At 36.3% G+C, this 27,305-nt stretch overlaps 3 protein-coding genes across 3 annotated transcripts; 2 read left to right on the top strand and 1 right to left on the bottom strand.

The window, feature by feature from the left end:
• Positions 1-595: 595 nt before the first annotated feature.
• LOC145609432 (homeobox-leucine zipper protein HDG1-like) lies at positions 596-6,724 on the bottom strand. Its single transcript, XM_081664919.1, has 8 exons — positions 6,465-6,724; positions 6,053-6,170; positions 5,260-5,937; positions 4,670-4,771; positions 4,376-4,588; positions 2,725-2,899; positions 2,261-2,634; positions 596-1,447 (listed from the first exon to the last, which is right to left on the bottom strand). The coding sequence occupies exons 1-8, from the start codon at positions 6,722-6,724 to the stop codon at positions 1,067-1,069; spliced, it is 2,301 nt and encodes a 766-aa protein (XP_081521045.1). The 3' UTR covers positions 596-1,066.
• A 3,216-nt stretch (positions 6,725-9,940) lies between these two features.
• Positions 9,941-13,027, top strand: LOC145607567 (uncharacterized). Its single transcript, XM_081663180.1, has 4 exons — positions 9,941-10,236; positions 10,972-11,232; positions 11,812-12,663; positions 12,745-13,027. The coding sequence occupies exons 1-4, from the start codon at positions 10,138-10,140 to the stop codon at positions 12,865-12,867; spliced, it is 1,335 nt and encodes a 444-aa protein (XP_081519306.1). The 5' UTR covers positions 9,941-10,137; the 3' UTR covers positions 12,868-13,027.
• A 9,257-nt stretch (positions 13,028-22,284) lies between these two features.
• Positions 22,285-25,590, top strand: LOC145607569 (RHOMBOID-like protein 2). The gene is made up of 6 exons (XM_081663181.1): positions 22,285-22,556; positions 22,863-23,030; positions 23,147-23,306; positions 23,409-23,656; positions 24,802-25,020; positions 25,581-25,590. The coding sequence occupies exons 1-6, from the start codon at positions 22,285-22,287 to the stop codon at positions 25,588-25,590; spliced, it is 1,077 nt and encodes a 358-aa protein (XP_081519307.1).
• The last annotated feature ends 1,715 nt before the right edge of the window (positions 25,591-27,305 follow it).

A 27,305-nucleotide genomic window follows, 5' to 3' on the forward strand; every position in this document is an offset into this window, starting at 1 on the left:
AATTGATATCAAAACTAATTTTTGACATTGTAACTAATAATCTACCATATGAGATTTTAGTCATTTTACCCATTGTAAAATGTAAATATAAGTACATAACATTTGATGAATATAATAATAACTTTGCATGAAATTGATAGTTTTGGTTTGAGTGATTCCGAATTAATTTAATTGTTTAAATCTGATAAACAAGGTACTTTGGTTTGAGTATTCCGTATTAAGTGTTGCACGAAAGCTAATAGGAGTAAGTTTGAGGTTACTTCAAAATTTACCTTTTTACTTTATTGATGTGTGTTAATGTTATTTGTATCCAAAGACCATGCCGTGAGCAAGTGGAAGCCTCCACCAGTAAGATGATCACCACCAAAAACGATGTTGCCAAGGCCATCATATTGGCTCTAAGGGCCTCCACATCGTCAGTCATGTTGTAAATGACTAATAAGTAATGACATAGATGATAGTAAGTAATCATGGGCAGTGTTTAGTGACTCACTTTAGTACTCTGTATAAGATAACTAGGTAAAAACATTACTAGGCAATAAAAATAAAAGTTCAAAGAACACGAAACATAAATCCACACAAAATTTGTCAACTTTAATTACTACCATAAGATAAACAACACCCACCAAGTTTCAAACTTACAAAAGATTCAGAATTGTGAAAACATCAGCAGTCTTAACATAAGCTGCAGTATGTTTTCTTCAGTTCTTCACCTGAGTACTACTCTTCTATAACCCATTAGAGAACTATCTAACCACAGAACAACACTTCACTATGTCTTTAAAGCTATTGCTAATGTAAGTTTCCGCCTTTTGCTGTTATGAGTCAATACCCGAACCCAAGCCTCTAGATTAGCTGCTTCTATCTATAAAAAAAAGTCACCGATGATTGTCAGAAATTACCGCACAATAACAGCCAGTAATTGCCAAAGGTTCGTTCTTGACTCGAATTGCTCCAATGTAAAAGACTTCCATTTGAAAACTCCTAGTAAACCACCAAAAATACTATATAATGTTTTCTATGACATGTACAACAATTTTCCCTCGATTTTCTTCAGAATAATATGTCAATTAGCACCAAGGGAATTTTTGATCTTCTGGATAGTGCAGGACATAAGATCATTGACAGTATTGATGGATTCCACTGTCAGCTTTGCAGAAGGGAGGCTGTTGACCAGAATTTGGAATCCTAGTGTCAATGCAGATGCACCTCCGCCACCAGATCCTCCTGCTCCATTGTCATTAGGCAATGTAAGCACATTTGGATGTATGGGTGCATCAGCAATGGCAAATCCTGAGGGCAGAAGAGCCAGATAGTCAGAATCTCCGCCCCTCAGGACCGTCTCCATTGATGTCGAGTCCACAGGAGCATACACGATGAAAGAGGTCGTACGGTCTGTCCATGACTCCTGTAGTATCAGCATGTTGCTCTCCCTTGCTGGTGCAGCCTACAAAATTGTAAATTTATATAAGTTTGTGAAAATCATCTGTCCTCGCCACAAAATATAAGGTTAATTAATAAAGTTTTGGATGAGATTGTAAATGAGAAGCTATGAAGGAAAAGGAAGGACTTGAGTTCATCCACAAGTCTGCAAGTTATTCTTGACTCATGCTTTGATCATTATATTATGACCTAAGTCTGAGCTTTAAACTCTGGCCTTGTTTTGTAACAAACAAGGTCACACGACACGATCTACACAAAAGCTCATCAAACTACATAATCTTCTACAATTTTTTTATACAGAGAAGAAGGTGAAATTTGTACCCCATTGAACTAAAGTTTATTGGTTTAGAGAATAACTTTCAGGGAGTGCAGCTTGACTCAAGCTTGAGCTCGAGCAATACATTATTAAGCCAACCTTGATATCATCTCGGCAGCTGTACCAAGCTCGAGCTTGAGAACTTCAAATCAAGCCAAGCCTGGCAGCTACTTAGTTTGGCTCAGCTCTTGGCCAGCCTTAGTTTCTTGAATAATAGATTAACAGCATGGTTTAACTAGAATTAGGATGCCTCCATTTCAATTGGTAGTCAGTCTGTCTCTAAACCTGTGTGCCTTTGACCGCACCCCCCCCCCCCCCATCTCTCCTCTCTTATTTTCTTCTTAAAAAAGAGAAGTGAATCCTACCTTTGCCCTAGACCCCCGAACTCAATTAAAAAAATAAAATAAATTAAAAATAAAATTTAAAAAAAAAGAAAAACATTTTCCTAGCATCCTAAACATGCAATAATTTAGAATAACATGGTAAAAAGCTTACACTCACAGGTGGACATAGGAGAGAAACACAATTATTCACGTCATGGCTCTTGGAAAGGCGAGCTACCACTTCCATCGGGCCACCATTGGCTAAGATGTCCCATTTTCCACGGAGTTTTTCATCCCGTAAGAATTCAAAGATGTGCTGCCTTGGTACTGGGATCCAAACGGAAGTTGAGGCACTAAGCACCACACCTGAGGGCTCACCGGGCTCGTCCACACTGACTCGGCTCATGACACAAACATCAGCACCCAACCCTCCAACTTGCAGCTTCTCCCAGCGACAGGCAGAGGATGCACAGAGCCCTGAGGAGAAATTGTTGCTTATGCGCCTCATCAGCTTTAAGATGCTTCTTCTGCCCTCTTGGGTGATAACTCCTGCTATGCCATAGATTGTTATAAATAAATAAAAAATAATATATGTTGTCATATTCTAATCATCTTTTGATGTCACGAGTATGAGAAAGAAACCTGTAGTATCATTAGGAACAATTCTAGCGGACATGAAAATGGCAGCACAGTCACGTTCCCTCTGTAGGGTGGCTATCCACCTTTGAGAGCCAAAAGCCATTCCTGATCGCAGCAACGGTCTATACAGTTGGTGAATACTATTTTCATCATATTCCGTATGTTCAATCCATGTAACCTGTAATTCAATCGCTAGCCTATTTACCATCCTGAGGTCTTACTTAAGCACAAACTAACACTTGATGTTCAAGAACTATGCCAAGGTGGGAAGATTATTCAAATAGTTTTCACATCATAAGAAATTTTTTTAAAAAGTATGGAAATTAAAATTTTATTTAAATAATTTAGACTAACGAGCACATATGAGGCACATGAGAGAGGAGTCAGAGAACTCTCTCTCCAATAACTAAATCGTCTAGTTACTGTCAAAAATCCCGGTTCAGTTCACGTAGTTCTGCGGGCTGCTATGCATACAGACTATCTTGCACATTACGTAAACATACTGAATACAAGTTAAACATGAAACAATATCTTTAAGCATTTAGCAAGCACATTAGGCGCTCTAGGAGAAATGCACAGAAATCAAAGGCAGGGCAGAGGAGGCAAACAAGGAACGAGATGCTTGCAGACAAATATTTAAAATAACAAAAGTTGTAGAGTTTGACAATTTAATCAGTGAGTTGTTTCCTCTCATTTCCCTTAAAGAAAATAAAAATGGAAGCTAAACAGAAGGACACAAAGTGCGCAGTCGCATTACATGGACCAAGACGGCATATTAAAACCCAAATCCAGTTCATCTCATTTCTTGGTTAATACAATATTGGTTTAAATATAGGCTGCAATCAGAATAGAAACATCAAATACTTATATTATACCAACCAAAGATGTGGATTCCTAGGCTTTTCCCTCCACAAAGATCAAAAAGAACTTTTATCAAATTTTTCATAACCAAAGGCTCTAACTAATATAAAAAAAGGAGAGAGTTATCCCAACACCTGTCAAAATTGACACATACTCGACCATCCCAACCAAATCACGTGACCTAAACTCATTTGCAAATGAAATTAGCTTACCCGGTTATGACCCAGCCCGATACAACAAAAATTAATTTATTTTATGATAACATTTTTTTATTTTAACAAAAGATGACCTATCTTAAGATGAAAGCATACCAAACTTCATCTGAACAACTTGTTTGCCAACTCTATGACCTCACCCAAAACATTAAAAAAGAATTGAGATATATTAGTAAGTGAAGACAATAAGCAACCCTTGGCTTTGAAATTTGAAATCGCGGTATAAAATAAGAGAAGAAGCATCTACTCCTCCAAATAAACAAATGTAGATGCCGTACAAGTTTAGAACCTTACAGCTACAGCAGCTTCTATCTCTCTCTCTTCAGAGAGATCGCGCACAATATGCCACCTTTAGTGAAATTAATAAAGAAAGAGAAATTTCATGACAGACAGGAAAAGGATTCGACATAATGATCCAAACATCATTACTAGTGCAAGCTTCTCATTCTGGTAATTAATACTAAGATCATAATTATGTTTAAGAGGCTGCAGTTAATCTAAGGTTAATGACTATAGAATTATATTTATAAATATACTTATTGCTTAAGATTAAAAAATTATCAAGGAGAAGTAAATACCAAGGAATAGCCATTGGCAACATTTTGAACAATGCAACCAGAAGGAAGTCTCCTCCACTTGATGGATGATCCTGAATACGATGGGTCTCGGATCATGTCAACAGAAACGTCAACCACGGCCCACATGCCTTCTGCATGCTGCTTGCAGTACCGCAATATCTTCTCATGACGGGAAGGCACAAAAGGTGAGGGAAACACTAACTCGGCATTCATCTAGCATGAGTTCATGACATTATCAGTCTAAGTTTAACAATTAGCTAGAATAGAAGATAGCCATATTCATGAAAAGCTTACCATCTGAAGTTCCCCATCACGAGTCCCACCAGCACCATGGTACAGAACCTCGATAGTTGCAGCCTTGCTAACCATGCAGGGAAACATGTCTCGCCATTGCCTCTAAACCCATTTCAGAGAATGGAAAAAACATTAAATCATTGTGATTTTAAAGGTGACAAAAAGAGCATGGTATAAATATATAACCATTTATGAGAACATATCTAGAAATTTAAATAATTCAATCATCAGCTTGAATTTACACTCCCTCCGTCTGCATGATTGTCATAGTTAAATTAATAATGCGACAATGAAATCTAGACAGACATAGTTAAAACAAAACAACCTTTAAAGTAAAGACAGTACTATCTCAACTACTTAAAAGTTCAAATTTGATTTGTGGGGGCAAGCATATAAGCCAACATGTTTAGCCATAACTTATTATCAATTGTGACGTATATGTTGTGACACATTTATTAAACCAAAACTATCCAAATAAGCAGTAAAGGCACAAATGACAGATTTTAAGCATTTAGCACAAGATTTCCAAGTATATTGATCATGAATTTCATGCAAGAAACATGAAATCAACAAAAGTTAAGAGTCCTTACAGGAATCATCATTGTTTCTACTAGCTCCAAGCTAGTGATGAATATTGAACTTGTCTCCCTAGAAGCATCAGTAATGAAGCCACAAGGTTTCAATCCGGTAAAACTGGAGAATTTCTTGACATATTCCTCTTGATTCAGCAATTCCTTACCATCATCCAAGCTTTTAAACCACAGAGAACTATCAGTCTGAGCCATGGCAAGCAATTCATCCATAGCAGCCATTGCAGCCTGCATGAATATCGACTTCTCATACTCAGTGCTGACAGAACCATTCATAGATACTGTCATGGTAGAATTGCTCGAAAGTCCATTTTCAAGGTTAAGTCCCATGGGTGGTAATGAGGGCGATGAGCTCATTAGGCCACCTAACCCTCCTCTCCCCATGGATAGCTCCAAATTTGAGCTTGAATTGGGGATTCCAATTGGACCAACCAAATCAGATATCGGTTTGCCAATGAACCTCTCAGCAACAGCACAAACCCGGGCAAGATCATCCTTCAAACGAGCATTCTCAACCCTCAAATGGTGATTAGTAATGGATACATCCCCTAGCATAGTCGGACCTCCACATGCTTGACACAATGGATTTCTCAAAGCATCCTTCATGGCAATGTTCTCAACTCGAAGTTTATCATATTCTGCCTTAAGGACTAGATTTTCATTTCGTTCGATTTGTGTCTGTTCATACCAATAATTATATCATAATCAATAAAAACTAATTCTAAATTTCACACCATTAGCATCTACTCCATGATTCATGAAAATCATATACAAAAATTGAATACATAATTACCTTCATTTGCGTTCGACGATTCTGAAACCAAAACTTAACTTGCCTGCTCTCCAATCCAAGCCTCCTTCCAACTTCCAGTCTTTGTTTTTCATCTGGGTGAGCACAGTTCTTAAAGAAACTGCACACCCAATTAAAGAATCAGCAATGATATTAGCAGTTTTAAAAATTAATTACACGCCCAATAATCATCAAGACTTTACATCAATAACAACAACATTAACCAACCATTTTAAAAACAGCAAATTATAAGGAAAAAAACACCATAAAATATTAATTACAAACACCCAAAAAATTCAATTCAAATATTTAAAAATCATAAATTTACTCAAACCCGCCACTCAAAAGGCAAATTCTTGTATGAGACAGGTCTCAGTATTGTAAAAAAAAAACAACAACAAATAAAAGAACTTACTTCTCAAGTTCTTGAATTTGTTGAGGAGTGTGTCTATGATATCTCTTTCTCCTTCCTTTAGGTTTAACTTGAGAAGGACCCTCATCAAGTTCAGGTTCAGGGTCAAGCTCAGGAACATCCCCAACTGAGAGACTTTCATAGTTGTCACTTCCAGAATTTTCCTTGTTAATACTATTATTAATAGTATTTTCTCCAACCATTATCATGTTGTTTGGGTCATACTGATCCCCATAAAATCCCATTTCATCAAGTCTCTCCATTTTACCCTGCAAATCCCCAAAACACATTATATATATATTCAATTTATCCATTATAAAAAATGCAACAAAAATAATTGAAGTATAAAAGGAGTTACAATTTTACTAATGCTATAACTAAGGGTCATGAACCCATTATTTGCATGTTTTTCTTAAACATTTGGATATTTCAAAAAAAAAAAAAAAAAGTAGTACTCACCCCCCGTCTCTAAAAGTTCTTCTCATTTAGACATAAAAAAACTCTAGAAACAGGAAGAACTTTTAGATATAGAGTTTTGTACAAATGTAAAGTCAAAAACTTTTTAAAGATTCAAGTACAATCAAAATCATAGCAAAACATGAGAATGACCCCATAAGATCAGATCCCTTGAAAATGACCAAATAGATTCTCCTAAACGTGTACAGGAATTTTTATTTTGTTTGGAAAATATATATTTTAAAATAAAAAACTCAAACTCAAAAACTTGTTTGGATTACAAAGTTAAAAAAAAGCAATTTTTTTGTGGGTAAATAAACTTCTGTTAGTATTTGCAACAAAATGAAATACCTCAGAAATTACTCAGTACCATTTCAAAGTATTACAACTTCCTCACTTTGCTAGTTGCTACACCTTCAATAACACCCAAAAAACAAACCCACTACTATAAAAATTAATAAAAAATATTTCAAAAAAAAAAATGGAGTGTGTTTTTTCTGGTTTTTTCTCCTTAATTTTCCCAGAAAAGGGGTAGAAAATGGAGCCAAACAACACCCAGAAAAGAAAGAAAGAAGGTGAAGAGACTCAGTTTTCTAGAGAGAGAAAACAGTGGTAAGTGTTTTTGAGTGTCAGTTGTCAAAGATTCGTGGACCCTTTTAATCTCCCTATTGCATGTGGAGATCCGAACAAAAATTTTATACAAAAACAAATAAATTATTTTATAACTAAACAAATCAAATACTCGGACTCTTCATTTCACTTTAAATACTCGGTGTCAAATCCTTGATATTTAAAACATTTTTTAAAACAAGTACCCGAGTTCGAGTAATAGAAGAAGCAGGGGAATGGAAATGAATGAATAAAAAAAAGAGTTTGCTTAGCATAATAGTAGCTGACTCACTTACAAATTTCAATGGTGATGATTCCTTTGGTCAAAGAAATCAATATTAGAAAAATGATCAAACTTTTTGATTTTTTTTTCTCTCAATTTTTTTTTTTAATCTTTTATGGGATCAGTGCTCTGTTTTCTACACTATTATCTAAGGCTTCTTTGCATTGCTCTGCTTCTTCTGTCTCTCTCTCTATCTCTCTTTGCTTTGTTTTTATAACCAAAACAAAAAATGAAAATTTTGGACAGTAAGAAAGTCAGCGGAAGAGAGAGAAAACTAGGCCGTTTCATCTTTGACAAATGAAATTTATTGGGTCCCACTCCCCCTTCTCCCGGCCCCTGAATTCATGCTTCTCATCTTACCCCCCCTCCCCCTCCTCATGCTTATTTGCAAGCGTTTGTGTTTCACTCTCCCCGTTTATTAGACGGTAATAAATCACTGTAGTGATATAACGGAATATAAGGAACTGTTCTGATTGACTAAATTGAGCTGAATTAAACTGAGCTGAACTGAATATTTTATGAGAGAAGAAAATTAAGAACTGAACTGAAAATAAGCTAAAAAGAACAGGTCTTAAGTACGTGTACTAATCATAATAATCAAGGTTGTACATAGCTCGTAATGGTATAATGAATGATTCGCATATATAGTCTTAATACTTATTATGGATTACGTCGTACTTTTTACTATTTTTTTGTTTTATGTCATCGCTTATTAATTGTTATTATCATTATCTTAGCTGAGCGACATACATTACAAATTAATGGGAGTGGACGGCGACAAATTATATGCATGTATAAAGATATGAGTGAATAATTGGGGATGGATGAGAAGAATAATTAGAGTAATTAAGTGATTTTAGGAAATGTATAAACAAATTTGGAATAAATTATAATCTAGATTAAGAAAAAAGAAGAAATAATGGGTTAATGTTAGTGTAATAAGTTACCAAAGTTGTTACACCACTAACGTTATGAAGTAGAAAATCATGCTTTTCTTATTGTTTCTGTTGCTTGTTACCAAAATTTAATCACTTTTTGCAACTTATTTTGGCTTCAACCTAAAAAAAAAAAAAAATAAAGTAGAGAATTAATTTTTGCATCATCTAAATGTATTTCGTGTTTGAAAATGATCCTATGTCAATTGTGAGTGTGCCAAGTCTCGTGTGATAAACCCCTATTCAGTGGCTTTCGAAAATTTTTGTTGGAAAAGTAGGATTTAAAAAATATTTGACCATGTTTCAGGGAGTAAATATGTGACAAGTTTATAGAGACTTATTTACTTGGCTCAAAAGGAAAATAAGAAGCGTGTATGTAATGTGATTCATATTTAATTTTGATCATGCGAAACAATAAAGGTTTTTCTTTCACAATTGAATAAAAAAAGTTTTTCTTGCGTAAAACGTTTGCATTAGTCTTTCACTTAATAGCAATATAATCTTGGCAGATCTGGTCCAAAAATAAAAAGGTTTTGTGTGATACCGTACTCTTCGTGAGTCCAATATGTATGACAATAATAATCTAATACCTGACAATAATAATCTAATACTTCGTACCTGACATTAGCATTTTTGGGGCTTATTCATTTTCATAGCTCTTTTTCATCTCTCTTTTAATTACTTCTCTCCATAATTTCATTCAATTCAACCTTTTAATTTCTGCAACAATAGAGGTCGAGAATCCACAATTCCTCCCAATCACAAACTATGGGGATTCCTCACAACAGTTCTATCATCAATCAACCCCCAATCAAAAACCCTAGAATTCGACAATCATCTTCAATTCTTCTCCCACAAATTTTGAATAGGATTCAAATCCAATTATGGCATAATTTTCTTTGCTATCCCTTATTCCGGCCACCGCATTGATGTGGTGATTTGAATTTGACGGCGAAAACAACGTCGGCGAAGAAGAGAAGGGGGAAAATTGAAGCACGCAAAGAAGAAGGTTGGGAGTGTGAATGAGAATGGTATTGTGAGTATAGTGTAGTTTATGGAGGCGGACTCACGATGAATATGTCTCAACCAAAATTTTTCGGAAAAATAAAACTTAAAACACCATAAAAAAAACACCATAAAAAATAACATTGTACGAGTAATATGCTAAATTTAGGGTGTTGTTATTTGTCGCTCCCATTTTACCGGGTAACGCTCCCTTTTTTTCTTGAAATTCCAATCTTACCCTTGATATATAAATACGGTTTTTTCATTCCCGACCCACATTTCTCACTTCTTTACTTCTCTCTCTAACTCTCTTACTCTCAAACTCTCTTACTCTCTAACTCTCAAACAATTTTTTTGTAAAAAAAAAAAAATTCAAAAATTGTTTTACATGGGTGATTCGAGGCGGATTAGGCTAAGATTCGGAGGGAGGACTTCTGGCGGAGCTGGTGGCAGCGGCGGAGGCGGCGGCGGCGGCGGTGGAGACGAGGTAAAATTTTTTTTTTTTTTTTAATTTCGGATCCTGGAACTTCCGCCCAGAATATCCGGAAGTTCCATGGAGGATCCGCCTGGAATTTCCGGATCCTCCATGGAACATCCGGAAATTCTGGGCGGAAGTGTGACATCCGCCCAGAATTTCCGGATGTTCCATGGAGGATCCGGAAATTCCAGGCGGATCCTCCATGGAACTTCCGGAAATTTAGGGCGGAAGTTCCAATTTTTTTTTTTTTTTTTTTTTTTTGTTTTTTTTTTTTTTTTTTGGCCGTTTAAAAAAGTTGTTAATTTTATTTTTTTTTTCGGATTTTGTTTTGTTTTTTTTTTTATTATGAAGTGTTATTATTATTGTTGTTATGGTTAGTATTATTATTATTATTATTATTATTATTGTTATTATTATTGTTATTATTGTTGTTATTATTGTTGTTGTTGTTATTTTGAAGTGTTATGGTTAGTATTATTATTATTATTATTATTATTATTATTATTGTTGATATTATTATTGTTATTATTGTTGTTATTATTGTTGTTGTTGTTATTTTGAAGTGTTATGGTTAGTATTATTATTATTATTATTATTATTATTATTATTGTTGATATTATTATTACTATTATTATTATTATTGTTATTATTATTGTTATTATTATTGTTGTTGTTGTTATTGTTATTATGGTTATTATTGTTATTGTTATTACTAAAATCGGATTAATTTTTAATTTTATGTAGATCGAGGGTTCTGGTGCTCGACATGCAATATCACGACGTCTGAATGCGTCTGTTAGGAGACAGACATCTCGATCTTCACTGGCTCAGCCCGAGCAGCAGCAATACGGGTCTACTAGTGGTTGGTCGAGAGACCAACAGTCTGGTAGTAGTCGGCCCTTGTACTCTGCAAGTGGAGCACCCATATCTGACGAGGAAGACGAATGTTCGGGTAGTCATGCTGGTGACCGGGATGAAGAACAGGACCCTCAGGATTACCATATGGTATATAGGGGTCAGTTTGGGAGATTTGTTGGTAGTGGGTCGAGTCAGCCTACTTCCAGCTCTGCAGAGGCATGGTTAGTGCAGGAACCGATGCCGGGTGGGCCTGAGGATGGGTCAGTTATCCCTAGTTTTGGCGGTCACGTGGCACGATATATCTGGATGGAGCAGGAGCGTAGTGTTTTGCGCTGTTTGAGTAGGACAAAGTTATGTTCTGACTTGTGTACTTGGCGAGGCCGTCAATCTGTGGAGGCCATTGCGGAGATTGATGCTAGTTGGTTGTCTCACTTGCCCGGCCTGATGTTTAAGAGACTTGATTGGCCGTTGATTTCTGCTTTTGTTGAGAGGTGGCAGCCAGATACGAACACCTTTCACATGCCATTTGGGGAGATTACGATCTTGCTGCACGACGTGTACAACATACTTGGGTTACGGGTTGCAGGCAATATGGTGTCCACTACTCCTAGCACGGACGTGTTACGGGACGAGTGCTCGGTCACCATGGATATGACTCCAGATGATCTGTCTGAGGTTTGCGGCACAAAGACCATTTGGCAGGGTAGTGGGGTGTTGACTGATAAGATTTTTGAGTCGACGTTGGCGGTCGACCGGGATTTTAGTGAGCAGCTTGATGCATACTTGTGGTTAGTGCTTGGAGGTACACTGTTTGTAGACAAGAGTGGTAACCGTACGCATCCTTCCTTCCTCCACGAGCTATGTCACACGGATGTCCCTATTAACGAGTATGCTTGGGGAACAGCTGCACTGGCCTACTTGTATCGACAACTGGGCACGGCATCACGGAAAGGTGCTGATTCGATTGCTGGTTGTCTCACGCTTCTGCAAGCGTGGATTTACGAGTACTTTCCGTGCTTTCGGCCACAGCAGGGTACCTTGACCCGGGACCTTCAAATGCCTCGTGCGTCTGCTTGGGATGTAGGAGCGGGATGTCCTAGCAAGAACCTGGAGCGCCTGTTAGCTTTTCGTACTAGGATTGATGCGCTTACCGACCGTGAGGTGAACTGGCTACCGTACGGAGCTGATCCTGCATTACGAGTGCCCCCCACTTTATTCATTGGCTGCATCCAGTACCGTAACATCATTGAGCCGTACATGCCGGATAGAGTGGTCCGCCAGCTTGGTTTCGTGCAAGGCATTCCCCGCGAGATCATCAGGCCAGAGAAGGCCAAGAGGCCGACTAACTTGAAGATGTATCGGGTAGACTTCCCGACTGAGATGACAGCTGTGTTGTGGAATAGGTTTGTCCCTGGGGTATCTCAGAGTGTTGTTTTAGGTGCCCTACCCAGGCTTAGTGCTGCAGCTCCTTCGGTTGCGCCCGGTTACATGCAGTGGCTGTACAGGTTTTCTCACCCGCGGGTATCTCCAGGTCCAGGAGTTACAAGCAACCTGCCTGAGCGGACTAACACTGATTACGTACGTATTAATGCTTAATATTATATTAACAATGACTTCTATTAATTTTTGTGTTATAATATGTTATTGTTTTATTTGCAGTGGATGGGTCGGTCCATGGAGATTCACCAAAGAGCACTAGCTGAGTATCCTGAAATGTCGAGTGAGACTCGAACAATGACTGAGCAACTTGTATTTGATTGGAAGTCAAAAATGGGACTTTAGATTATTTTGATTAGATGTTCTGTTAGTGATGGTTTTAATTATGTTATGAACTTATTTGTATTTTATTTTTAAAAATGTAATGTATAAACTGGACACTTATTTTATTTTATATTTGATGTTTTGTACAAATATCATGTTAGATTAAAAGCAAATACATATAAAATTAATTTCATAAATCTAATTTTCGTACAAATGTTCAAAGTTAGTGAATGTACATTACAAACTACCTAACTAATGCATCCCACATGTCCCTTCTCAATTGATATGCTTGATCCCATCCGTTGACACTATCCTCGTGGTGTTCCGTCCACCAACCGGCGATCGGCGGGAGTGGTGAATCAGGTACAAGGTCAAGACGGATAAAATGTGATCCACCAACTGTAGCAATCACAAACTCTCGAGTCGGTGACCGAACCCCGTTGCGTGCCCTAAGCGGTAAGACTGTGATGCATGGGTAGTAGCAAGTTGGTACTAGGCCTACTCCGAGACAAATCACCCTTGCGTTGAACCACGTAGCAATAGGAAATAAATCTTGAATTGTAACCATCCAATGCCGCTCCCCGACAGCCCCACCATCCCATCGAATACGCTCCACGTTCATCCAAAGTCGCCCAAGCCCGTAAATCCGTTCGTACAAATCAGGATGACCAGCGACCTCGTTTGCTATTGTTTCCCGAGCGTCAAACCACTTATTTTGATCGCCAAAAAAGAAGTCGGCGACACAACGAAAGCCACAGTTCCCATCACCAATGACATCCTTCCAAGATGAAATGTACGGCAACATTGGGGCTGGAAGCAAGTTCAAATACCTGCATTGACTAATGTCACTTGGATCTACAACACAAAATTAAAAGATAAATTATTAGTAAAGCTACACGTATTAAGTTTACATATTTTTATATTAAATATAGAATTTTAGTATTACCTGGTTCTGGGTCACCACCACGTTGAGTGTGTTGACGGTTCACATGCTCGAAATAGCTACGATCACGCCTGGTGTTATTTTTTTTCGGCCGACCACGAGGGTTAAGGTTGATATGTGGTTCTTCAAGGTGTGAATGATCTGGATGTAGCTCCTCTTCAATGATTCGCGTTACATTTCGACGTACGGCCGGGTCACTTTCCATGACTTCGTCGATTAGGGACCGAAAATGTGCAGCCTCCTCGGTCGAATCATTTACCACTTCAGGAATGTTACCACCATCACCAATAACCAGTGTCTTCCAGAAATAATGAATTTGGCTGCTATACAATCCCGTCTGTGCAACTATCGAATCATGTATCTGGCAAGCACATGGAAGACCATGGGTCACACGCATAGCACATCCGCACCGTTCATGGACCTGGTAACTCAAATCCCGCATCCTTTTCATCTCCTTATCCAGAACTTTCAAGCAATGTTGAGACACTTTGCCATTTATACGTGACAGGGGCAACTGTCTGTACATCTGACCAATTTTAGACCTTGATGCCTCCAACTCATTACGAATTTCTATGATGCGATTACCGATATGACAATGGACTCGGGCCCATACGGTATCCAAAGCACCTGCCAATGATTCCAATTAGTAAATTGAAATGCAATTACAATTACGTAACAACCAGAACAACTAATAAAATCATACAACTAACCTGTGGATGATTCAAACCAAGTTTTCACTGCTGAATGTTGGCTCTCAACTCTGCAATTGGTGGTGTTACCAAAATGAAGAATCTGGTTCGTCCAAAATTTCACAAATTTCTCCTTATGACAAAGCCATGTTCTCTGAACATACTGAATCACTTCCGGATATTTTCCCCACCTCACTTGCATGGCAGTTAGAGCACGATCATACTCCGCCTGTGTTGTTGCATTCACGATTTTGAACCATCTCCCAGCTCTAAAACTGACACCAACCGTCTTGTTTCCAAACATCTTCGTCACCTTAGCCTCCACATCTCTGTTGATGTGCCATAGACAGAGTAAATGTGACGTCCCTGGAAAGACTTCTCTCAAAGCCGCACAAAGCCCAAGATCACGGTCTGAAATAAATACAGATGGCTCTATATCAAACCCAATCAACTCCCTTAATCTCTGCAACACCCACCGATAGCTAGCCGTGCACTCGTCGCGCATGAAAACATATCCAACTAGAAAATTCTGGTTTGTCGGTGTCACGCCTACTACCTCAAAGAAAGGCATGTTATATCGATTGGTCTTGTAAGTAGAATCCATACCTATGACATGTGGGTATGTGCGGAGTATGTTGACCATGATCGGGTGCACCATAAATGCATGTTGCAAAACGTTGTGATCATCGTTCGTGACCCAGTAAATGTATTTACTCTCTCTCGCCAGATGAAGAAATTGCTGAACAACTCCTCTTCCTTCGGACATCTCCATCCTGAAGTCATTTCGGCAATTGTAAATGTGTCGGATGTTTGGATGATCATCAGGAAATTGCTCGGCAATAGTGGACATGATGTTACGGGGAGCAACCTTGGACTTTGTCATGTCCCGCACAACCTGTTTTGCACCCGGACTCAATCCGCTCACTTTACGGTGTCCCTCTGGGTACACAATCATTGGGTGGTTATGTGTCCCGGTGTGATCATTTTTCGCAATGATCTTCCAACTTTCGGTGCTGACATCATAATATATCTTGATGTAGAATGGACAACCATTAGCTTTGGTTTTGGTGTCCTTCCGTATCGCGTTCTCCAAATCTCTCGGCTTGCTCCTTCGTGACCGATCACATCGCAAATACCGATACGGCCGACCATAAATGGTTTTGTTATAAGACGATTTCACCAATATAAATCCCAATTTTATGGAAACACCATCAGCCCATGTAACAGCATCGTCAAATGTAGGAAAAAACGTATCGGTGACAAAATTCCCACTATAATTCACACCGTCACCGCCTTCCTCAGATTCCATATCCTATACAAATTAAAACAAAACATGCTTTATGTCAAAATAATAATAATAAAAACAATAATAATAATAATAATAAAAATAAATAAATAATAATAATAATAACAATAACAACAATAATAATAATAATAATAATAATAATATTAATACAACAAAATTACATTAATTATCAAATACTAAATCAATAATAACAAAATCAACAACAACAACAACAATAAAAATAACAGCAACAACAACAATAATAATATCAACAACAACAACAACAATAATATCAACATATTAATAATAATAATAATAATAATAATAATATTAATAATAATAATAATTAAACATATTACTAATAATCATATTAATACAACAAAATTACATTAATTATCAAATACTAAATCACAACAATAATCACAAGACATATGTTGATAAACGTACTTTAACAATTTAAAAAAAAAAAAAAAAAAAAAAAAAAAATAAATAAATAAATTTTGGGACATCCGCCTAAAATTTCCGGATGTCCCTAGGTACATCCGCCTAAAATTTCCGGATGTGCCTAGGTACATCCGCCTGAAATTTCCGGATGTACCATGGAACATCCGGATTTTTTAGGCGGATCCCAACTTCCGCTTGGAATTTCCGGATGTTCCATGGTACATCCGGAAATTTTAGGCGGATGTACCTTGGACATCCGGAAATTTTAGGCGGATGTCCTACTTACCGAAAAAAAAAAAAAAAATACTTACAGAATGATCCGACGCATTCTCCGGCGTACGTATGTTCCACTCGCCGTCCATGACCCAAGACCCGTCGGAAAATTTAACGATTTTTGAAAATAGAAATTTTAGGTGGTCGTGGGGACCGATTTGGTTGCAAGGTCGTGGGGACCGATTTTGGGAAGCTCAGGACAACAATGTCGTGAAGTAAGGGTACCGTTTCATGTATGGTGTCCAAATGGGGAACAAGTTCATTTTTATAACCCATATTGCATAAAGGGCATAGTGGTAATTTCAAGAAAAAAAGGGAGCGTTACCTGGTAAAATGGGAGCGACAAATAGCAGTTGAGTAAATTTAATGGAATATAAGTATATAATATAGTAATAAATTTATTATGTAATTGTTATAAATGTGAGATTACATACGTGAGTCATTTGATCACAATTGAAAAAAAAGAAAAACTTACGTGTTCGTGTAAGGAACATGGTCGCAAATTTGCGATAAATGTATTGGTTTGATTACTCTTTTTTTTTTAACAAATTCCTAAAATGTAGCTGTAATATTTATTTTCATAACTACTTTTATAATTCCGTTTGTATCCTTTTTTGAAAATTTGAATGATTTTAATAAGGTTTTAACGAATAATTTAAACTTTAGGTCTTTAATAATAAATGAACAAATCCCGAAATTATAGGTGTTCCCTGTTATGTACGGAATTAGTACATGACACATAGTCAATTGACATGGTTTAATTTCAACAGACGAAGTATAAAGTTTCTATTTAATACCGTTTTAGGTCGGTCAATGACCTAAATTGACCATCAATAAAATGTTAAGATTCAAGTGACCTAAATTTCTGAAGTTGCCTTTTCCATCTCAATTTTCTTCGGCACAAACCCTACATTTTTGTTTTAAAAGTACTGTACATTATTGGTGCTTACGTGCAGTAAACCTTACTCTTTTGTTTCAATCAACATATGAATTAGCACCACATATACCGTATAATACACAAAATTGGAGTGATTTAAGGTGTCGGGAGCTGGTGTTGGAATTTCACAGAACACTACAGGATGAATCCCAGGATCATATAATATTGTGTTGACCCATATATGACCATTATCCGGCAACGTAAAGGCCTCGTGTGAGCTTATAGCCAATACAAAAGGCATGTATGAAAACGAGTAAAATGACCTTTTAAAGGCAAATTGGATGGTTCCACCCACCCAATTAAACTCTCGAAGGGTATTAGGGACCATGGTAAACATCTCGGCAATTTTTATTTTCGGGCGAAAAAAAGTAAAAAAAAATTAATTGAAGGCTATGTAATCCACAGTTTTTAAGGAATTTTTGAGGTTTCAAGGCCCGGTGGCGAAAAGTATTGAGACCCTAAAGCTGTCAAAACCTGACCCGACCCGAGAACCTGACCTTAACCGACAATGATATGAACCCAGCCTGTACTCTAACAATGAGGTGGATTATAGCTTCAATTTTGCCACTTTTTTCCACTAGGCCCCAAAACCTCCAAATTTCCTTAAAATTGTGGATTATACCCTTTAATTTTGTAATTTTTTTTTCACTTTTTTTTCGACCGAAAATAAAAATTGCCGAAATGTTTACCATGGTCCCTAATACCCTCCAAGAGTCCAAATGGGTTGGTGGAACCATCCACTATGCCCTTAAACTATCATTTTACCGGTTAACAACTTGAAGTGATTTCGTAAAATCAAGCCTACCACGAACGTTTATGACAACATATAATGATCATATCTGGTTTCAAAACGAATTATATGACCCCGAAATGTATCCCTTAGAGTCTCAAGGCTTTTCGTCACCGGGCCCCAAAACCTCAAAATTTCCTCAAAAAGCTTGGATTATACCCTTCAATTTTGGAATTTTTTGACCTTCTTTCGCCCGGAACTAAAAATTGCCAAGATGTTTATCATGGTCCATAATACTCTCCGAGAATACAATTGGGTCGGTGGAACCATCCAATATGCCATTAAACGGTCATTTTACCCGTTCATAACTTGAAAAGATTTCGTAAACTCAAGCCTACCACGGATGTTAATTACAACATATAATGATCATATGTGGTTTCAAACGGAATTATATGACCCGGAGAAGTATCCCTTAGGGTCTCAAGGCTTTTTGCCACCCGGCCTTGAAACCTCAAAATTCCTCAAAAAGCGTGGATTAAGCACTTCAATTTTGTAATTTTTTGACCTTTTTTCTTCCGGAAATAAAAATTACTGAGATATTTACCATGGTTCCTGATATCCTTCGGGAGTCAAATTGGGTCGGTGGAACCATCCAACATGCCCTTAAACGGTCATTTTACCCGTTCACAATTTGCAATGATTTCGTAAACTCAAGCCTACTACGGACGTTTATGACAACATATAATGATCATATATGGTTTCAAACGGCATTTTGTAACCCCGAGATGTATCCCTAAGAGGTTTCAAGGCTTTTTGCCACCCGGCCTTGAAACCTCAAAATTCCTCAAAAAGCGTGGATTATAACCTTCAATTTTGTAATTTTTTGAACTTTTTTCGACCGGAAATAAGAATTGCCGAGATGTTTACCATGGTCCCTAATATCCTCTGGGAGTCAAATTGGGTCGGTGGAACCATCCAATATGCCCTTAAACAATCGTTTTACCCTTTCACAACTTGAAGTGATTTCGTAAACTCAAGCCTACCACGAACGTTTATGGCAACATATAATAATCATATATGGTTTCAAACGGCATTATATAACCCCGAGATGTATCCCTTATGGTTTCAAGGCTTTTCGCCACCGGGCTCCGAAACCTCAAAATTTCCTAAAAAAGCGTGGATTATAGCCTTCAATTTTGTACCTTTTTGACCTTTTTTCGCCCGGAAATAAAAATTGCCGAAATGTTTATTATGGTCCCTAATATCCTCCGGGGGTCCAATTGGATCGGTGTAACCATCCAATATGCCCTTACACGGTCATTTTACCCGTTCACAACTTGTAGTGATTTTGTAAACTCTAGCCTACCACGGACGTTTATGACAACATATAATGATCATATATGGTTTCCAACGGCATTATATGACACCAAGATGTATACCCTAGGGTCTCAACACTTTTCGCCACCGGGCCCTGAAACCTCAAAATTTTCTCTAAAAGCGTGGATTATAGCCTTCAATTTTGTAATTTTTTTTACCATTTTTCGCACAGAAATAAAAATTGACGAGATGTTTACCATGGGCCCTAATACCTTCCGGGAGTCCAATTGGGTCGGTGGAACCATCCAATATGTCCTGAAACGGTCATTTTACCAGTTCACATCTTGTAGTGATTTCGTAAACTCAAGCCTACCACGGAAGTTTATGACAACATATAATTAATGATCATATATGGTTTCAAACTGCATTATATGACCCCGAGATGTATCCCTTAGGGTCTCAAGGCTTTTCGCTACCGGTTCCGTAAACCTCAAAATGTCATAAAAAAGCTTGGATTATAGCCTTCAATTTTGTAATTTTTTTGACCTTTTTTTTCCCGAAAATAAAAATTGTCGAAATGTTTACCATGGTCCCTAATACCCTATGGGCTTCCAATTGGGTCGTTGGAACTATCCAATATGCCTTTAAACGGTCATTTTACCCGTTCACAACTTGCGTCGATTTCGTAAACTCAAGCGTACCACGTACGTTTAAGACAACATATAATGATCATATATGGTTTCAAACGGCATTATATGACCCCGAGAGGCCGAGATATATCTCCTAGGGTCTCAACCCTTTTTTTGCCACCGGATCCCGAAACCTCAAAATTTTCTCAAAAATTGTGGATTATAGGCATATATGGGTAAATTATTTCCTTTAAAGAACGTCATGAGATTAAATTTTAATTACCATTGTTTGTATGTACATTAATTGAATTAATTCAATATATATGTTGTATATTTCATTTATTATATGCTAATATGTGAGTACTTTTCCCTACTTATTTGTCATTTTAATTTACTTTTGTTTGTTATTTGAACACTTGTTAGGCCCTGTTCTTTTCACCTTAAAAAAATTATATTAAGTAAAAATAATTTCAATTCAGTAAAAATAAGTTCAGCTCAGGAAAATTAATTTCAGTTCAGTAAAAATAATTTTAGTTCGGTAAAAATAAGTTCTGTATTGTGTCAGTACATGATGACCCGAAGTCTTAGTGTGGCTGAGTAGCAATTTAGTTTCAGTTTGAGCTGGAGTTTGCTTCACAGTTGTGCTTGAAGTTTGGTTCTTTTGTAAATTTCAGTTTTCTTAAAGAAGAATTATAATAGAAAATCAGTAAAAATAATTTCAGTTTAGCAAAAATAATTTCACTTCAGTAAAATTAATTTAAGTTCAGTAAAAATAATTTAAGTTCAGAAAAAATAATTTAAGTTCGGTAAAAATAATTTTAGTTCAGCAAAATTAAGGTGAAGAGAACAAGGCCTTATTATGCTTTTGTTGAAGGTTATAATGCATGAAAATGAATCATTTATCAGAATCTAGTGTCAAAATTAGAGTGACGGTGAGGGATGCATGGTAGGGTCATAACAAATCATTACGAGACATAATATATGTTTCCGAAAATTCCAACCAACCAATTGGACTATCTAGGTTTCATGGGATTCATATGATCTACTATATAAACCGAACTTGAACTTCAACTATCAACTTAAATTTTTTGTTGAGTTGGTTCTTTAACATGATATTAAAAGCCAATGTGACACAACGGTCACGGGTTCGAATCTTCTCCACCCTTTTTCAAGTGGATATTTCATGCTAGGTATAAGGGAAGGGGCGTGATATAGTATAGAACATATTTTATGACCTTAACCATCCACTTAAACTTTATGATATCAGAAAAATTGAAAATTATCCAAAATTAAATGGTGTCATGATTTTGAATCTTTTTAATTTTTCTTTTTTTCCAAAGGTAAAGTGGATGAGAGGGGTGTCTAAATGTCTTGCACGATCATAAAAAATTGATTTTGAATCATAACAAATTTGTCATTAGGTCACAAAAGTCTCAAGAGTTTAGTTTAATGGTATGTTGGAACTGTAGTCAAGTGTTGTAATAGATGGTTGTATATCCAATAAACAACATCTAAAGATCTCGGGTTCCATTAAACTGTCAATAATCTTTCTTTGGATTATCACAACTTTTTTACTATGATAGATGTTAGGCCCTGTTTGATTCACCTTAATTTTGCTGAACTGAAATTATTTTTACTGAACAGAACTTAATTTTACTGAACTGAAATTATTTTCACTGAAATTAAATTATTTTTACTGAACTGAAATTATTTTTACTGATTTTCTATTATAATTCTTCTTTAAGAAAACTAAATTTTACTGAACCGAACTTATTTTTACTGAACTGAAATTTTTTTTACTGAACTGAACTTATTTTTACTGAACTGAAATTATTTTTACTTAATATGATTTTTTTAAGGTGAAAAGAATAGGGCCCTAGTTGCTTAATCAAAACCTTATTATATTGGATCGTCCCAAATTGGTTCAAATGTCCATCCACAAATCTCGTAAAAAAAGGTAGAAAAGAGCCCATTTATATAATGGGCCAAAAAATCCACAGAAATCAAGCAGTTATCTATTTTAAAAGTTGCACTAAAACACGTTTATTAGTGACACAACTAATTAAGCAGTTAATAAAACCGACTAATACACACTACTCCCTTTTAAACTCCCTCCCACTTCATCACCAACACAAAAAAACTCACACTTAAAATCAAACTTACAGTTTTCTAATTTTAGAGAGAAAAAGAAATGGAAAGTGAGGAAGATGTTGAGAAAAGAGGAGTAATGGAAAATGGGATAGTAAAGATATCTCATATGTGGGATGATTCTGATGTTGAATGGAAAACTTGGTTAATCCCTATTTTTGTAGGGATTAATGTTATCATTTTCCTAGTTACTTTGTTCATTAATAATTGTCCTTCTCATGGTGGTGCCGGTCGTGGTTGCGTAGCGAGGTTCCTTGGAAGGTTTTCATTTGAACCACTTCATTACAACCCTCTCCTTGGTCCTGGCCCTCATGCGTACGTAACTTAATTAACCAAATATTTCTTTTATAATTTTTCATTAATTATTGCTAATTTTGGTTAGCGTTAAGGTTTTGTACACGCAATCTAGTTATTGTTAATAAGGTTTTATACACGTGATCTAGTTAGTGTTAATAAGGTTTTGTACACGTGATCTAGTTAGTGTTAGTAAGGTAGTGTACATATATTTGTCGCGATTTTGTCATTTGTTGGTATGTATGTAGTAAGGTGGTTGTTATTGTATGATTTTATTTTTGGTGGTTACATAAATCTTATTGATATTCATTTTTATGTATTTTGAAGATTAATGAAAATGGGAGCTATAAATTGGTCGGTGATTGTGGAACATCATCAACGATGGAGGCTCATCACATCTATATGGCTACATAGCGGCCTTATTCACATTGTTTTTAACATGTTGACCCTCCTTTTCATTGGCATTCGCCTCGAACAACAATTTGGATTCTGTAAGTACTCGTTTCATTAATATTATTCCCTTCGTATTTAAATGAGTATAATGGTTGTTATTGTAGGTCTTACTTATATCTATTATTTGTTGGTTGGATTTGTAAATTTTTTACAGTAAGGATTGGGATAATCTACCTAGTAGCAGGAATTGGAGGAAACATAACTTCATGTCTATTTTACCCAACCCATATTTCTGTTGGTCCAACTAGTGCTTTACTTGGGCTTATTGGAGCTATGTATTCTGAACTTATTACAAATTGGACCCTTTACACCAATAAGGTAAGTATTATTTTTTATACTAATGATATAATTTAATCTAAATTTGCAATTTTGGTTTATTTTTGTGACCTTATGTTATTCTTGGTATGCATGTTATCCTAGGCTATGGCAGTGTGTACTATATCGTTAATGTTTGTGATCAACTTACTACTAACGGTAGTTCCTCATCCACATAACGGTGGTCCTCTTGGTGGGTTCGCGGTAGGGTTCCTCCTTGGCTTTATGTTGCTGCCTCGCCCTCATATTGGGTGGTTCACTAGGCGGTTTCCTTCTGATCTTAGTTCCAAGAATAAGTTTAAGCCGTACCAGTACGTGTTAGGGATCACATCTCTTGTTTTGCTCGTCATAGGGTAAGCATGCTTAAACAAATACTTCCCTAATTTCTACTTTTAAAGCAAATTAGCTCTTCAATATGGTACTAATTACGGCTAATGATGATTTGAAGGTACATAATTGGATTGGTAATGCTATTCCATAACTAAGGCCCTACTTTGTGGTGGTGTTGAAGCTGGCATGTATCACCAAGGAGAATGCTTAACGAGTATTTATGTGTGTTAGATGTTGTTAATTTAATTACATACAATGTTAAAATGTTTTTGTTAATCTATTTGTGATTTGTGTAAGATGATGATTGCTTGTTTATACACTTTAAGTGAAGTTGTGTAATTTGTCTCAATTTCATATTGGGCCCTTTATAGTGCTAAACAAAGAGAGGGTATTTTGTTTGGATTTTGGTGCTTAATTTAGTATTGGGCCTATGTGCACCCTTTGCTTGTTTAGATGTCCAATGGGCCGGTCCAATCTGAATCTGGGCTGGCCTAGATGTATGGCTAGGTTGGGTTAGGTTGGGTTGGGTTGGGTTAGGTTTGATTGGGAATGAGTTGGCTAGCTAGGGATAATTTGACTTGGGGTAGGGATTGGGCTGGGTTCATGTCTTCATGACGGGTGTGATCCTCGGGTTTTCCACCTTGGAAGCCGGGTTGTGAACGGGTTAGACCCGGGTAGCCCATTGAAAATTCCGGATGGATTATGGTTAACCCAAGTATGTTAAACTATTCAACAAAAAACATCATATTGATATAGTGCTTAAAATCAACAGTTCGATTATTTGATTTAAATATTTAATCATTACAAGTCGATCACAATAAGTATATTTAGATAAACGCTAAAAAATAATAGACTCACTCAACTTTCATGAAACAACACAATATTCTCATTGTTCACCAAACTTAAAAACCCTACTAAAAGTTAACCAAGCTAGTTCATCAACTATTTTAGAAGTAAAACAAATGCACCACCATTAAAATAACTATTGCTCAATATTCACTACAAAAAAAAAAAAAAAAATGGTGGATTATCCAAGCTTAAGGTTAACAACCATGTTAGGATTATGGTTAGTAATAATATCATCAAATGCCATTTGGCATAAGGTGGGGGCCGATGTTGACTGTACAACGGTGACTCAGCTCTTGAACACGTGTTCGGTATTCATTAGCTACGGGTCGCCGGACCCACTGCCCGGGTCATCGTGTTGTGATGCGGTTGTGGACCTGAGTAATTTGGGTGACTCACCTGAAAATAGGAGGTCCTTATGTAAGTGTATGATGGGGCTAATTGCAGCTTATAGTCCAGATGCTACTTCCATTGCTACTTTGCCGGGCTTTTGTGGAGTTTCTTTGGGCTTCGTCATTGAGCCCACCATTGATTGCACTAGGTATGTTCTTTCTCTCAAAATGTAATTATTCATGTCCAAAATTGTATATAATCATAATCATAGAAATCAAGATTCGTAGGCATAAGTTACTACATACTCCGTATTATATATGTGTATAAACAGTAGCTCTCGCATACAATGAGTTCATCGTGCTTCTATACAATAAAATACTAAATTACTTAAATCACATAAAAGTCACTCCTTTATAAAGTTGACTTTTATGTAATTTAGAATAACTAAAATTTTGTTCAATGTACTTTTTTTTTTTTTTTTTTTTTTTTTTTTTTTTTGGGGGGGGGGGGGGGGGGGTGGGGGGGTGGGGGTGGGTGTGTGTCTCTAATTTAGTTTGATCTCTTAATTTGACTAGTTCAGGATAAATACCTCACATTTTAAAACGGAAAAAATATTGTCTATGGTAATATTTTATTGATAGTCATGTAACATGATTTGATCTTTTTTTTTTTAACACATCCTGCTACTTGAAAAGTTTATACTAGTAGATGAAATATAGCGCATATGTGATCATGTAACTAAAGACTGTTATTTTCCATGCTATGCAGCATATTGTGACTCAAGATGTGAAGACTTGGCTGTGGCCTCGGTGCCAAATAAAGTGCTTTATAAAGCCTACTATTCACGTGTACAATCTTCATCTCACTTACCCTATTCAAGATAGTATTTCAGTAATTTCACTATTTCCTTTATGTTTGAAAATAAAGCTAGTTTTAAAGAGTATATATGTGCATACGGATAAGGAAACTACACGAACCCACATACAAACTTATCCTCGTTTATCATTTTTTTGCTTTATATTATTAAAATTAATAATAGAAGAGTTTTACATATATATATTTCAAACAAATAATAGCAGTTAAGTAACAACAATCTCTAATTAAAATATCTGAAAAGATGATATGTATACACGAGTACACGACTAATAAGTTACTTCTAGACGGTCACAAAATCTCTCCTCATTCAAAATACGTTACAAATACTGAAATACTCCATAGTCGACACAAAAAGATAACCTAACATTGGAGTAAAAAATGTGTTATTGTAAAAACAATTTATGTTTATTACTACTATTATTTATTTTTTTAACCATTTAAAGAGCAAAGAGTAAAAGATGTGTAATTGTTGGGTTGGAAAGAAAGTAAAAAAAAAAGTGGGCCCAAAATTTAAAAAGCTGCAAGGTATTTCAAGTGGTGGGCTGAATGAGTGTGAGGGTATAATTGGGTTCAGGTTTCGAGTTGTAGCCGTGTGACTCTTTTATTTGTACCAGCAATTTGTACGGGAACTAGTGGACTACCAACCAACGACATCTTTTGTTTCTTTGTGGTGTGCCTCACATCTTTAACCTTTACTTTAACCCTTAATTACAAATTACGACTATTAATTTGCTACTAGTACAATTTAATTGCCTAGCTAGTTAAGTTAGGTTAGGAGTATGGAGTAAAATAAATACTGACAATTAATTACTTTGACTAGGAGACTAAGACGATTACGTTACACGATAGCAGGTTATTGATGTGGTTGGATTTTCCGATATAGGTTATTGTTGTAGTGCTATATGACCATTATTCTACAACAACACCGTTAAGAAAATAAAATGTACGGCTCTTTCATAATATATTTAACGATTTTTGTATCTTTGTGACTTTACTCAAGCCACAATCTCTAAAGGAGGCTAATAATTTTTTGAACATCCTTCCTTGGTAGGTACTTGATGGCACTCATTCTATCTACATAAGTAAAATATATAGTATTACTATTTAATCGGACATTTATGTTATTACCATTTTTACTTCTTTAGTGTAATATATAATGAGGTGAATAATCTTACAACACGACAATTCAAGAAGCATCCAAAATACCACCATAAACATTATATGACCATAATTAAATAGAGTACCGACATAGCTACATATACACCTTTTTCGTCGTAGATTTGGTACTTGGATTTTTTCGCACCTCCCGGTCCCGGAAATTGCCAAACATTCCTCAGCTCGACGATGAAAGTGCCATTAAACCCCACTCGCGTCGCGTACCCTAGTCTCTTTCATCACCCCTACATGGCATCAAAAACTTATTAATACATACACGTTGAGAGAAATTCACATGCCAAAACTATGCATTAATAGCTTCCCTACATGAAACTATAGTACATACCTTGTGTAACGCCAAAACTTTGATAGACAAAAAGGGGTGGACACGCACAAAAGAATAAAGAAAAATCCTTAATATTCACAATTTCATAAATCCGTGACAAAATAATATTAGTCCAA

Source organism: Chenopodium album, chromosome 23, assembly GCF_948465745.1.
Source record: "Chenopodium album chromosome 23, dcCheAlbu1.1, whole genome shotgun sequence".
Lineage (NCBI taxonomy): Eukaryota > Viridiplantae > Streptophyta > Magnoliopsida > Caryophyllales > Amaranthaceae > Chenopodium > Chenopodium album.

What these genes read in the sequence shown, in the direction of transcription:
- LOC145609432 (XM_081664919.1), bottom strand. Translation starts at nt 6,724, where the DNA reads ATGGAGAGACTTGATGAAATGGGATTTTATGGGGATCAGTATGACCCA. An exon ending in CAAATTCAAGAACTTGAGAA is followed by an intron (nt 6,171 to 6,464) that starts GTAAGTTCTTTT and finishes TTGGGTGTGCAG; the next exon opens with TTTCTTTAAGAACTGTGCTC. An exon ending in ATCGTCGAACGCAAATGAAG is followed by an intron (nt 5,938 to 6,052) that starts GTAATTATGTAT and finishes TGGTATGAACAG; the next exon opens with ACACAAATCGAACGAAATGA.
- LOC145607567 (XM_081663180.1), top strand. Translation starts at nt 10,138, where the DNA reads ATGGGTGATTCGAGGCGGATTAGGCTAAGATTCGGAGGGAGGACTTCT. An exon ending in GCGGCGGCGGTGGAGACGAG is followed by an intron (nt 10,237 to 10,971) that starts GTAAAATTTTTT and finishes AATTTTATGTAG; the next exon opens with ATCGAGGGTTCTGGTGCTCG. An exon ending in ACCCTCAGGATTACCATATG is followed by an intron (nt 11,233 to 11,811) that starts GTATATAGGGGT and finishes TTGACTGATAAG; the next exon opens with ATTTTTGAGTCGACGTTGGC.
- LOC145607569 (XM_081663181.1), top strand. Translation starts at nt 22,285, where the DNA reads ATGGAAAGTGAGGAAGATGTTGAGAAAAGAGGAGTAATGGAAAATGGG. An exon ending in CTTGGTCCTGGCCCTCATGC is followed by an intron (nt 22,557 to 22,862) that starts GTACGTAACTTA and finishes TGTATTTTGAAG; the next exon opens with ATTAATGAAAATGGGAGCTA. An exon ending in CAACAATTTGGATTCTGTAA is followed by an intron (nt 23,031 to 23,146) that starts GTACTCGTTTCA and finishes TTTTACAGTAAG; the next exon opens with GATTGGGATAATCTACCTAG.